At 38.2% G+C, this 14,729-nt stretch overlaps 1 protein-coding gene across 2 annotated transcripts in view; it reads left to right on the top strand.

Moving 5' to 3' along the window:
* Positions 1-12,182, top strand: part of CDC42EP3 (CDC42 effector protein 3) — a 29,642-nt gene extending 17,460 nt beyond the window's left edge. For both annotated transcript variants that reach the window (XM_086745436.1, XM_086745437.1), the window contains exon 2: positions 10,055-12,182. In XM_086745436.1, the coding sequence (XP_086601562.1) occupies positions 10,337-11,101 (765 nt within the window). In that variant the 5' untranslated portion in view covers positions 10,055-10,336 and the 3' untranslated portion in view covers positions 11,102-12,182. The remainder of the gene's footprint in view (positions 1-10,054) is intronic.
* Positions 12,183-14,729: the final 2,547 nt, after the last annotated feature.

Below are 14,729 nucleotides of genomic sequence, written 5' to 3'. Positions count from 1 at the left end.
ATGTGCAGAGTACTGGCTGAGGTAAAACCCTGAGTGTTGAGAAGGTAGCTTTAGTGGGATTTGAGACAGCAGTATGTCAGTTTAATTAAATACATGGAGTTTAGAGTTTGAAAGAAATATCAGCTGCTCATCAGTAAACTAGCTTTAGCACTGAATTGCCACTGTGCCACTCTGAATATTCAGACAGTATACCTCTGTACCCAGTGCTGAGTATATTAATTTCTTTCAAATTAAAGTGATTAACTCTGCCTGGTTTTAAAAGCAGTATGTGAAATATGACTTTTGGCACACAGAGTGAATGCACTCTGATACTACTTGATATATTCCAGAAAAAAAAGAAGTCTGATCAATTTGGTACAAGGAACTCAAGAGAACTGAGCATCTGTGGCAGAGAGATCTCCGGAGGAAGTGGGGACCCCTGCGCTGCTGTCCAGTGTGATGTGTCCCTATCAGCTGGGGCATGTCGTGAGTGTTGCTGACATGCTGCAGGGCAGAGCCAGAACATGACAAGTTTTTCAGTTGTTGTTACTTATTCCTCCAAATTCTAACCTCTGCTCAAATAGTGGAGCTCTTTCATTAAGAGTATAGTATAAACTCACAGTGAAGATGAAATTTCTATTTTCTTCAATTTTTATCTTATAAGGGTGATAAAACAGTTACTTTAGTTGTATTAACTATCTACTCTGAATTGCATGTAAATAAAAAAATATTCGAAGTCCTATTTTACTCCATGATTACATCCCCATTCCTTAAAGAGGGTAAGAGTTGGACCAAAAAAGAAATTCGGTGAAGATTTTTGTAATGCACTGAAGAATTTCCTTTCTTCCATCTAGCCAGACCCCATGCCAGACCCCATGCTCTTTGATCAAATCTGGATGACCATTCAACTCTCTGAAGGAGGCAGAACTGCAGCAGAGCAGAGGATTCATCCTTTTTCTATGTAATAAAACAAATAAGTCCTGTGCAACTTTATATTTTTCTCTAGCTTTATACCTCTACCTCATTGTTAGCCTTTGTACATAGAAGGCTCTCTGGCCTTCAGATTTCTTTTAAACCTAGTTTATCAGCCACTTCAAGATGGTAAATACTTATTTCAAGTGAAAGACTTCGAGAATTGAATAATAGGAGAATGGTGACTATAATGTGCCTGTGTCACTTGTATATTTCGAGGAGACAATAAAGAATATTTGACTTAGAGATGAAGGGTATTTGAGAATTGGAGGTAGGGAGTTCAGGGTAGAGTGGTTTTCTGGTGTGGGTTTTTTTTTTTGGTTTTTTTTTTTTTGGTTTTTTTTTGGTGATCTTCCAAGATGTTTTTATTTCAGATTGCCTTTTGTCAGGAGCTGCCGGTTAAGGAAATGTTAAGCTAGGGATCCTTTTAAAATATAGTAATAATATCGTCTTAACTATAGTTGGAAAAACTTTAATTCAACATGACAGCAGCCTTGAGAATCCTAAGGCAGAAGCTAGTGGAGCTACCAAGCCATTTTGGCATCAGAAGTGAATAAAATCTGGATGTAATTCCATGGACATTTTTTTCTTGTAGAAGAGTTGGTTAAGAATTGCCCATTCCTTCTGCCGGAACTCCTTGCTTTCTAAGAGTGATGTTTCACAAGACAGCCGAGCCATTCAAACAACTTGCATCTGAAAGTAACAGTCTCACTCCTAGCCTTGTGATCTTACACCCCTTTCCCAGTTAGTTTTCCACTAGTTCAGTGTGCTGAACTGGCTTATAAGGGGTCAAGTGTGTGCACACAGTAGGGGGGAAGGGGAGAATGCCATTCTGACAGCAACAGTTATATTGGGCTTGAACTCTCTTGAAGCATTGCCATCAGTCACACTGCAGCTGTTGGTAAGCCTTTACTGTAAACTGAGTCAGTAGGGAGAATTGCTGCTGTGACCAGTTTGCAGCGTGGCTTGTAGGTCTGCCTGCCCATGGAGGTAAAAGGAACTGCAGTGCAGAACTGGGAACCAGCAGTGATGAGTGAGGAATCCAGGGTGGGAACTTCTTAAACCAGCTTTGAGAGCAGAGCTGGGTTGGGGAACTACACCCTCTGTGTCAAAAGAGAAAGCTGTCTATGCTAACCTGCTCAGAATTACAAAGGGTGTGGATTCGTAATCCACTTAACTGATAGGAGTGCTGGCTGACATCAAAAGGGGCAGTACTGTCTGCCTCAGTCAACATCTTCCCAGGTTCTTCTGTATAGCAATACCAGCACTTACGTTGAACGTGCCTTGAGCTGCATCAAGCAGCTGCTTTGGCTAAAAAATGTTCCTTTCTTCTCCCTCAGCAGATGAGATTTCAACCAGAGCAGTTAGCCAGCCTTTTAGGTGGCACATAGGCTCAGGTTATAGGGGTGGCTTTTATCCCATTTCGCAATGCTTTTCCTTTGGCCTAAGAGAATTGATGGACAAGTTCTTAAGTCTCTCCATCTTGTGGCTTATGAGCTATTTGCTCATCTGGTCTGCTGGCTTTGTATGAGGAAATGTGTGACTGCTTCAGTGCACAGTCTGTCTGACGTAGCATAACCTCACCTTCACTGGCTGCATGAGTTAAGGTGCTAGACTTTGTACTGACATGTACCTCTGCCTAAATCTGCATGCTCTTGCACTCGCCCGATTTTTGAAAGCAAATGATAAAACTGAACTATATGGTATTAAAGCCGTATTCTGAATGTACCAGCCAACAAAGTTAAGGAGAGGTAGTAAAGAGGGACCTGTTTCATTCCATGGAGCTGAACAACAGAATACAGTGAGCTCACTAAATTGCTGGCTCTGGAGAAGAGATGAAAAGAAAAGTCTCTTATTAATCTAGAAAATGTGCTAACTTTTCAAAGCTGAAAGAAAGCTGTGACTGAAACATGTTGGAAGGTGAAAAAAAATTTGCTTGATGAAAAAAAAAAAGGGAATGAAGGCATTCTAGTGAGTGGTCAAAAGTACAACTGCAAAAAGAGACTCTATAAGGCATTTGACTTAATATTGCATCACAGCCAGACTTTTAATATGTTAGTCCTCTGCAGTGTCAACAAAGCACGTATTAAAAACATTTAGAATCTTCAAGTAAATGCCAGAAGGAAGTCTGCATCACAGAGTGGTGTATTTCTATTGCAGAGATTTTTTTGTTATACAGCATTGGGCTGCACAGCATTTTTGAGCTGCCTCCAAGTGTGAAACTGTTGCAGTACAAATTTGCAGATGATGGGGATTGGTGAGGAAGTATATTGATGAGGAAGATGGAGAAATCTTAACTGATTTATTGATTGACAGCTTGAGAATATTAAAATAAAATGTTTTCTCTTTCTGAAGTATGGCCCTGCTTTTTATCCCAAGGAATATAAATCCAGGTTATTAACTGGAGAAAGTAGCTTGGAAATGCTACCCCCCCGCCCCCTCCTAAGGAATAGAGTCTTACTGGACAAATGAGTATATGTGTATCCCCATCCTAAAAAATAGAATGGGGATGCCCACTCTGAACCAAGAAATGGCAGTGATAACAAATTTATACTTTTGCCAACATAGTTTATTCTGCTTGGAGAACGCATTTGTGTTATACCAGCACAAGAACTCTTAAATGGTTTGTAATATAATGCTACCCTGTAAATACAGGAAAATTCCTGTTGTAAGATGGTGAGGATAAAAGCAGAAATATGATCTTGTTTATAAACAAGGCAGCAATGATGGGAATAAAGAAGTGATTTTTATCTTCGTATATGCTGTTATGGAGAATGATATTGAAATGCTGTCACTAATTCTGACCTGCTCTTGAAAAGGATCTTGGAAAATTGGAGGGGGTTCAAAGGAGAGAGGAGAGACATATCTGAAGACCTAAAATGACTCCTCCACCATTACCACATGAGGAATTCCCCCTGTTCACTTCGATCAAAAAGGATAGCAGGGTAACAACTTGGTTAGTATTCAAGTACCTTAACAGGGATGAAGGTTGCTGGTTGATAAAGGGCCTTTGTAATCTCACAGACTGATACAGAACAAAATAATAACTGGAGACTGGGGCCAGTTGCTCTAATTAGACAGCAGCACCAAATTAGATAAGTTCAGCAGCTCCTTCCTGCTGTGCTGGTACAGCTGTTTGAAGGATACAATCAACTATGAAATTTTTTTATTTATTTCCAAAACAGGTTGACCTTCCTTTATTTCTTTTTCTTACAAGCTAAAATGAAAACTCTTAAATAGGTGAAATACCTCATTCATTTCAATATAATGCACAAGTATTTAGTGGTTTAAAATTGAAGATGTTACCTGGTGAACATTACTTACTCTAGCACTTGATCCATTTGAAAGGGTACTATGCAGGGAAAGGTGGCAAGATTTAAAGGAATCAACAATTAAAAATAATTTCACAGGAACTTGGTTTTTCTTCATTCGTGAACCTAGGTTTTACAGGGGAAAAAAATGAAAGTGCTGGAGAAATGGAAGATACCTAGAGAGAAAGACACTATATGCAGTCTGTCCCTGTCTGTGCTTTCACTTAATGGCAATTAACACTTCTTCAGGTGGACTGTTCACAGCTAGTGTACTGTTTATGTTTTATTTACATGGGGGGAAAGTATTTATAGCAAGGGAGATGAACATGTATCCTTACGTGATTTTTCTTACATCTCCCTTTCTCTTTCCTTTCCAAAGATGCCTGATAATGAATGAATTCCTTTGCTTTTTTTAAAAAAAAAAAATAATAATTTCTCCCCAGCTAGTGTATAGCTGAAGTGTTCCAAGCCTTCCATGTCATTTATTAATATAACTGTATTACAGAGCATATTTATGTTTCCTTACCCCTGAGCAGACAAATATTTCACAAATTTGGGCTGCTTAAGTAGCAATACTTTGGAGTATTTAGCCACTATTAATCTGGAAAGATATATCAGGTGGAACTCTGCAGGGCTATCTTCCATCTCTGCTACTACACAGTATTTTCATCTGATTTGAATGTACGCTTATTACATCTACACATGATGCTAAACCTGTATGCTCTAGAGGCCAAGATTAAAATTCCAAGTGATCTTGACCATCTGAAGTGTTTGAAATGAACAGAATGCCATGCAGTGAGTATGGAGGCTTTGCTACAGGGGCCTCATCAAAGACGATATGTAGAATAACAGGCTAGACAACAGTTCTTCACTATAGGAGCTAGATTTTTAGTTGACCACAAACTAAAAATAAGCCAGCAATGTTGTGATGCTGAAAGAAAAATGCAGACGCTCTATTAAGAGAGAAATTGAGATCTCAGCTTGACTATTGTGTTTGCTTTTTGGGCATATTTAAAGAAAGATTTGAGCCAAGGAAGACCAGAAAAAGAGGCTGGGGGGAAGCTATCTGAGCTCCAGAAAACACAATCTTTGTTGAAAGACTGAAATATTTGTGGTGTTTAATCTGAAGAGAAAAAGCTGGAATGTGTAAAACTTTACTCCCCAGATTGGAGTAGGGGAGACTTTAAGTGCATCTTCTCTGATGACTAGCCTCTGTGAAGTAAGTTAATGTGTGCAGTCTGCACCTTTAGGGGATTTTAAGAGGAGGGTGGACAAACATCTCTCAGGACTAGCAGAAGGCATCTGGGTCTCTGCAGGACAATGGAGAACTGAATGAACTGCATCAAAGGGTCCCCTCTTGACCTGTGTTTCTGTAGCTGTGGGAAGGATTGGGGATTTTTTTTTTTTCCCCTTAAATTTCTAAAAAGTGTATGTGACAATAGGGTAAAATAGGTTAGATTTGATCTAGGAAAATAGGTTGAGTGCAGGTTGAGAAAATTAATTGAACTGAAGTGTGATTAGACTGATTGTTTTTCTCAAGTAATTAAATCTGTAGCTTTAATCAGAAAGGTGCAGATTCTTTGATGAAGGGAGAAACAAAGGGGCGCGGACTTCTAATCAGATCAGGGAAGTTGTCTTTAATACAGGTGAATTCAAGGACTGGGCTTCTTATAAACAAGGTGAATTTAGATTAACAATCTGGAGGGAGAAGTGTTAGCACCTGATTTGGTTAAAGCTACTGAGAAGGTGGTGGCTCTATAAGCAGAGGCGCACAGGTGGCCTGGTCTAGATGTGGACAGATTTGTGGCCTCTCTTCTTCAGAGGCTACCAGTTTATACATACACCTCAGTCCACATGAGAGGTAAGCTCTGTGGTGCATCATCTCTGCTTTTCTTGTACTTGAAGACTTAGTTATACTGGGAGTTTGTTTTTCTAGCATTCAGGAATTGTGACTGCAGGAGTTCAAGTCCCTGTTACAAAAACAATAAAAACGTGGTTTGCACTGATATACTTCCAGGTATAGTGAAAGTAAGAGCATTGACAAGGACATTCTCAACCGTCTTTGTCCTGCTGAAAGCTACTAGTAGCTAAAACCTAAAATGAACCCCTAAAGCTTAATTCTTCTATACTTGCAGGTATTTCATTGTGCAGAAAAGTTGCAGCTGCCTGTTGCATAGTTTGTGTCTGTCTTTTGCTGTGTTACTTTGTTCTCATTTGGATATTTAAATAACATACAGACTGTTTTCTCCTAGTGACTTGCTCCACAAGATAATTCAATGTTATTTTAAATGATGCTTTAGAAATGGGTTTGTCTAAAGCTCATATGCTTCTAGACAATGATGTGTAAGGCAGAGCCCTTGCAAGGGATTGTCCTGTAGAAAGTCAGCAGGCACGCAAACTCCTGGTCCTGCTCTGTGGAAACAGAACTTTCTTTCCATCATTTTGCCTAGGACACTGCTGAAGGATCTAGGTCTCTTGGGATTTGTCCACAAATAAAATTTTGCACCTTGGCCCTTACTTACGTCTGGTTTTGTAAGCTTAGCTGTTGAGGTATTTGCTGATAGTCAGTCCTTTTAAAACAGATGGTGGAATAAACTAAGGCATCCATGGAAAACTTTGAGCTGTGAGGAAGGTGATGATTGCTGAGTGGACAGAAGGTTCACAAGGCGGATGGAGAAGTGCCTCTGAAAATATTAGTCTTTGTTACCAAGCAAAACACTTACATGAGAGCGTGAAGTGATAGGAATGAAAATGAGCAAGTGTTATAGCCGAACTGAAACTTCAGTTTTCACTGAGCTGAAGTTTCTCTGGCTTGGCTCGTGCTTAGATCTTGTTAGGAGAGGGATATCTCTTCAACTGGAAGAAAAATCCTTTCATGTTGTTCTTCTCTTAAATTAAGGTCTTCCACTGTAGACTGGCAGTCTGGGACTGTGGACTCTTGGTTATGCATTTGGTTTTCTGATAATTTCTCAGTCAGCTTTACAGTTTGGCTATACATTCACTTAGTTACTGAGTTGAAATTAGTCAAAACAGAGTCTCTTGTAGCAGCAAGATCAGAAAAAGTCTCATTTTAAGACAAGGGGAGCTCTACTGTGGCCTGGTATTGAAATTGGAGTGTGTTCTGTCCCTTCTCTTAGCCTATGTATACTGGTGATTTCATTAAGTCTTGCTGAATGCAGGGAATGTGTAGGGTTCTTGTGAAAATTTTTAAGACTGTATTTTTAGTTTTGCAGGAGTTGAGCTGGAGGCTTAGCGTAATTAAGCCTTTCTTCATTTGCCAAAGTTGAATTTTTATATATATTTTTTTTTCCTTAGAAAAAGAACTACTTATTTTTTTAAAATCATGCTGTATATTGATATAGGTTCTTCCTTTCTTAATTGTAAATAAAATTTGAGTAAAAATAGTATTTTAGGCTAAGTGAATATTCCTAGATTTATGATAATTTCAGTTGTTTGAAGTAGCTTAAAATCTGTATTCCTTTGGGCAGCATTTGACAAAGGGTAGGTATGCAGCAACAAAGTACAGTTGCTCTAAGGCCTACATTACGCTGTACGTGGAAAGCCTGTCCATTGAGCAGGGCACCCTTATCTTTTATTTACAAAGTGTAATTTGCAGATTTTTCATTAGACTAGTGAAATCTGCAGCAAGGGTAGCCTTTGTTTTCAGCAGAGAAAACGAGGCTTGCAGTAAGCATGTAACTGTGAAAATTCTCTTCAAATGTAAAGCCTCTTGCACTGGTCAAAAGGAAGGCAAGGCCCTGACAATTGCAGGGACTGCTGTTCAGAGAGGGATGAGAATTCCTGACACGGGCCTGTCCTGCGGTGTCCTCCGAGGTACTGTGGCTTTACACTGCCCCTTACTGGGGCTCTCTCATAGTGCAAGAGCTAAAGGAGATCTGGATGCCCAGAAGTTTGCTCTATTTTGGGTCTTTGCATTTTTTCCCTCTGATCTACCAGCTAAATGAAATACAGTGCTCTTGTGTGTCAAAATTTAATTCATATTAAATTCATATTTAAAGTTGTTTTACACTTGATTTTAGTATTTCTTGATGTTTAGATGTTTCATGGTGTCCTTCAGGTTTCTTTGAAATCTCCTTGTGGAGTTTGGTGATAATGGGTTTTTGTACAAATCTAAGCTGGTGGAAGCCATGAAAGCTTTGAATAAACTAGGATTTGTCCTTCATTTTTAAAGGAGTGACCAACAAGCATGACTTTGGACCACATTGACACTATATTGCCAATCATTCCAGATTAAAAGATCTGAAAGAATGAGGAATTAGGATTAGAGGGAATTTGGCCTGTTATTCCTGGGAAGTGAGATAGAAGTGAGTTCACTAAATAAACATAAAACCACCCCACCATTCAGCTTTGTTTGCTAAGAATAGTGTTTTCTTTAGAGTTGAGGACATTTTGATTAGCTAAATGGGTTGCTTAGGTAGAATGATAATCAGAGGAAGAAACAATGTAGTGAATTTTTCAGTTTAAAACCAAAAGGTAACTGAGTTGACTAATCAGTTCTGTTCCCACAGCATGTGGCACAAGTAGAAATCTTATCTTATTTAGGACTTACTTTTGTATCTTAACAGTACTGACATAGAGTTAAGTTGGTGGAGTTTTGGTATGTAATGTGAATCTCCTAGTATTCTGTAGATCCTAATGAATTACCATTTTGTTGTGTAGAAGGAAGCTCTGAAGTGCTTTTAACTGATGGATGCAATCAATTGTATTTCCAAAACCGAGCTTGAAGTCTAAAATGGCTTCATAACTTACAGAACATGGAGCTTATTTTGTATGACAGCTTTCATCTGTTTATATCTGTTGTACTTTTGGGGGGAGGACTTTTCTATGATATCTGAAGTGCAGTAGGTACCTGGTAGGATTCAAAAAACCGAAAAAAAACCTAACCTGGCTAGATTCCCAGCTCCCTTTGTGATGCACAGTTAAGTATCCCATTGTATGAACTAACTACTCAGGGTAAAGGATTTGTGAAAATGCTTAAATACTTCTTGACAATCTGACTGTATAGCCATACAGTACAAAGTTTTAAAACTGTTGGTTCTCACTGGTCTTAATTTGATGAAGGAAAATATCTGCAGGGGCATAGATAAAAGGCAGCAAAAGTAGCCCTTGTTACAGACAACTTCCTTTCACTTACTGCATAGAAGAGTCTTTCTGTCCAAAACCTGCAAGTGATGGACAGAGTGCAAGGGATTTGCATCTGAGTATTCTAGTGAGGAGGAGTGACTTGTGACTAGCACTTTTCAGGTACCTAATACTATCCTTTTAAATGGGCATAATTATGAGAAATGTTATTGGAGACAGTTTCTGAGAGTTCCAGCACTATACGGGGATATCTGAAGTTCTCTAATCTAAGGTGGTCTACTCCATTTCCAAAAAGGCTTCCTGAATGACTCTGTCAAAAGCTTAATGTTGTTGAATGTTATAAATGTGTTTCTGAATGTGCCTTCAAAGGCCAGCATTTTGAATGCCAGAATAAGAAGAATGATTGAGATAGTGATATTTATCAAATGAATTGTGCTCAGCAACTGTGTGTAAAACTCTGACTTCAAAACAAAAAAAGCTATGAAGTCAGAGAAAGGTTAGCTAGCCCTCGTTAATCTAAACTCTTTTATCCTGCCTAATGAAGGGAAGCAACATCATAAAGCTAATCTGCAGGCTAGAACTGTCAGTACCATTACTAATTTTTATTTATTTTTTTTTTTTAAAAAAAACAAGACTGAATGAACCATGAAAAATAAATTAATGATAAACTGATTTTGTATCCCATGCAGGTTTTCTCAAGTTCTGGAAATAGCAGGGCATTAGGCTGCTAATTGACCTGAAACCTGTGCTCTACTGTGGAAACATCTGCAATTGGAGACATACACCTTCACATACCCAACAGTTCTCTGCATCAGAAGAAAAAGGACTTCATGTGCAAGAGTGGTTCAAGATGATGATGTAATATTGATAACACTGAAGGTCTCCTGAGAATAACTGACTTTGTAAGAGGCTTCTCCCACCTTTTTTTTTTTTTTTTTAAACAACTTATTCTCTCAGAAACTACAAGCAAAATGCCAGCCAAGACACCCATCTACTTGAAAGCTGCTAACAATAAGAAAGGGAAGAAATTCAAACTAAGGGATATCTTATCTCCTGATATGATCAGTCCACCACTTGGAGATTTTCGTCACACCATACACATTGGAAAAGAAGGACAACATGATGTTTTTGGAGACATCTCCTTTTTGCAGGGTAACTATGAGCTATTGCCTGGAAATGAAGGAGAAACCAGAGTTAGCCAGTTTGGCCACAACGAATTCTTAAGGGCAAACAGCACTTCTGAATCCATGTTTACAGAAACTCCATCACCAGTGCTCAAAAATGCTATTTCCCTTCCTGCCATTGGGGGTTCTCAAGCCCTTACATTGCCCTTACTGTCACCAGTGACATTTAATTCAAAGCAAGAATCCATCAGGTCATCAAGAAATCCTAGGCTTAGCTGTGAGCCAGTAATAGAAGAAAAAATGCAGGAGAAAAGTAAACAGATGGAGGATGGAGAAACATACAAAGATGACATATGGGAGCAAAATGGTGGTTCTTCGCATTTTACTAATGGTAGAGACAGTCACTCATCCAGCTTTTCTGACCGATGCACTGATTGGCAAACAGTTGATTTATTTGATGACAGTAGACTTTCATGTGAACTAACCAAGACAAAGACTAAGTCAGAAGAATCCCTTTCAGATCTTGGAGGCTCTCTTCTCTCATTACAACTTGACTTGGGACCTTCACTTTTGGATGAGGTCCTCAATGTAATGGACAAGAATAAATCTTAGAACTGGTACTCCCTTGGTTCTTTATAAGTGATTCACTTAAAAACAAACAAACAAAAAAACATAGTTCAAAAGTAGAGACACTTAAAAATCAGCTGTATTTGCAGTTGTTTGACGGGTTTTCTAAAAATATTCTTAAAATACTATTTTTTTACCTATTGTTTTTCATGATTTTTATTACACTAAATTCTCATAACAGGAAGGTAAATTTTAAGAACAGTTTTCAGCAAATATAAAATGTTTTTAAGTACCAGTATTAATGATCAGAAACTTAAGAAACAGAGTTTAAGGATGATATGGATTGTGGCATTTGGTTAGTTCACTTCTACGGGCTTCTGAATATATGAGAATCTCTAAGTGTCAGAAAGGAGATTGATATTAATTATTCACTTTTATAAATTATTACAACATCACTTTACATGTAGGCTTCTTTCTAGAACCTTGTGTTTGAGGGTTTGATAGTGTTTTTCTTCATTTTCCATAGTACCATTTCTGTTATACCTTCACAGTAGCTACTTTCTTGGTCTTATGCTACCGCTCTGTATTCAGATGTGAACGATCTGAAGGTTTTTTTCAGCTTGAATACCTGGTCCAGAGTCTCAGCTGCATTAAATGGATATGCACAAATTCACACAAGTTGAAGCTTGGGACTGAGATTGTATATGAAATGATATGTTGTAAACAGGTGACAGATGCAAGATACTATGGTTAAATTATTTTAAAGGTTGAAACATATTTTTTGTGTGCATATTGGCTTTTTACTGCAGAGCCTACACATACAGTATCTCATCAAAATAGTTGCTTGGCATTATTGGTGCTCTTCTGAAAATTGTATCGTTGTGTGTTTGAAAAGAAATATGTATTGATACTCCTTGCTTTTTTTTTTTCTTTCTTCATTTATTGCCACAAATGCTTAAACTTGCAACCGATTATTTTAATTCTTGAAGAAGGCACTGGTTATTCACAATGCTTGTGATGTGTGCTGCAACAGCCAATGTTTGGAAAAATGTGGATCCTTTAATACAGTACCTACATGGATTGCATAGATATCTTGTGCAATATAATAAAAAACCCTTTAAATTGCTATGTCTTTGTGATTCAGTACATAGCCTCACCAAAACATGAAGTTTTGTTTGCTGCTGTAGTGAAACAGACTGCAGTAGAGTTGCAGAAATATAGGATCGAGGGGCAGATAAATTTTACTATCATAGTTCAGCTGATGTCTCCAATTACGTTTACTTTGTGAGGTCTTAAGGACAAACTCTGAGCAGGTAGGACCCTCTGGGATATACACTGATTTTAAGTAATTGGAGACAACAAAGTAATACTTTGGTCCTTGTGACGTTACTGGCAAAGTTCCAGCAGGTTTCACTGAAGTCTTTAGGTAAAATCCTGACACAGTTTGTAGACTGTTCTTCATTAGATTACCACATTTATCTGCATATTCCTATCAGAACATGTAAGTCATGGATGATTTAATATATTATATTCTTAAAATTTCTAGGGAGACAATGCCAACTAATTCCATTCCTTCAGTGTGTTTTAGGAACACAGTCATTACACCTGTTTCTGGTTAAGAGCTTATTTTATTGTGCATTAATGAGACATGCATCTACAATCTTCCATATTATACCTGTAAATGAGAAACTGGGATGTGGAATGGCCAAGAACCGTGTTTATTTTTAAGGTAATGCTTAATTGCCTTTGACTTCATATTCTCTGTGTATAAGCCTGGATCAAATTTCCAGTGCATTCATGATCAAAGAATGGTGGTTCTGTGACTATAGTGCTTTTTGTATTTTAGGAAGCAGATTTAAGGCTCTGCTTGGCCACATGTTTCTTATGGGACCTGGGAATTTAGAACCTAATGAGAATTTAGGCCAAAACTTTCCCTAGAAAAAACTGTCAGTCATTAGCATAGGGGAAGTTTGGGTGAAATGGGGAATTAGACATTTTCTGTGTAAACCAAATTCAAATACCATTATTAGAACATGAAAAGTATTTGCTGAATGAAAAGTCATTATCCTGCAGGACTTCTCAAGTAAGTATTCTCTAGAAAGCAGAAACAGATTCTTACAGCAGCTATTGCAGTTGTGTTCTTTTTGTTTTGTTGTGTTTTATACTTGATCACCTGGCTTAGTCTGCTGAAAAATGTCTCACTATGGCAGTTTTTTGTCTATATTATCCTCCCTATGTGATTGCTCTTCTAAATTTGTAAATCCTTAAGTCTTCTGATGAGGATGGGTGGTCTGAACTAAAATAACAACCGTTGCTCCAGGCAAAAAGGACTACTGGCTTGTGGAGGAGAACAAGTCAAGCTCCAGTCAAGAACAAGACTTTTACACTGGCAAAGTAGATTTTTGTTTTTCTTTAAAGACATCTTGTTAGTTCCCTCAGAAGCTGGATCCCTGAATTGTTCAGATCTGTTAAGACTTACTAAAGACTTAGAAGATGAAGTGTGCTCAGATTCTGTCCTGACATGGTCTTCTATAAAATTCTGCTTTGTGTAATCTGATCAGGCATCTCAGCTGTCACAATACAGCTTGTCAGATCAAAACCTTGAATTTTTGGTTTCTGAGTAGTTCTGCCTTCTTGAAGCCTTGATGAAGTTCTTAATAGAAATTAGACTTTTCAAGGGGTAGTTACATGGCAATTTCCTGAAATCCAAAATACTGCTGCAAGCTGGCATTCTGGCTGGAACAGAGGACTGGAAGGAGTTGTCTTGGATATCACATCAATTTTCTATGGCTGTGGGGAAAAGTATGCTAATGTACAACGGCCTGAAAGGTCTACGGATGCTTCACAAGTCAAGTAAGCCAGAAAACACTTCCCCATTTCTTCTGCGAACTGAAGAGGTACAGAGCAGACCCGAAGATGTAATCAAAATATGCCAGAGGAAGAAAGTAGAAAACCGTAAAGCATATGCATAGATCCTGCATGAGTATTTGCTAAATTCCTCATCTGTACAATCCTACAAGCTGAGCTATGCACAATACAATACAAAAACATACCAGAAAGTCCAATAATGATCCAATCAAGAACCCTTGAACCCCTTTTCCAGTTCCCCTGCCAACCTAAATGAGTGTGCTGAGTATGTCGGTGGGAGGTAGAGAGCAGGTCAAATGCTGGGAAGTGCACAACCCCACGTTGATCTTTGCCTTTTTCTAACAAGGACCAAATCCAATGCCTTAGAAGAAACTGAAAAGCAAAACAAACCTCCAAGCCAGATCACAACTGAAGGATAGAAAACAGCCTGACAAGGAGGCTAGCAGAAACTCTTGAGACAGGGCTTTGATGAAAACACAGTTTCTTTTGGAAGTCCCCTGTATAGGTGCATCAAGTAATTATTGATTTCCACAGTAACTTTACTTTCCTTCCCTTCCCACATTGGCAAAGCTATATTATATTAATAAAAATTGTTCATCATTGATATTTGCTTGAATTCACACTCTTGAAACTCTAATGTACGGAAGGTATCCATGTCATTCACTTGTTTACCCGTACCACTAACAAGCGTACACAGGACAGAATCTGGATTTTCTGGCAAATGGGTATAAATAACTGTACAGTATGTGAACATGACAGAAAAGGGTAGAAAAATAAAAAAAAAATAATCTGAAGAGAGTAAAAA

The sequence above is a fragment of the Chlamydotis macqueenii genome, chromosome 3 (genome assembly GCF_036417535.1).
Source record: "Chlamydotis macqueenii isolate bChlMac1 chromosome 3, bChlMac1.mat, whole genome shotgun sequence".
NCBI lineage: Eukaryota > Metazoa > Chordata > Aves > Otidiformes > Otididae > Chlamydotis > Chlamydotis macqueenii.
Note: the sequence above shows the minus strand (reverse complement) of the source record. Positions and strands in the feature narration are given on the sequence as shown.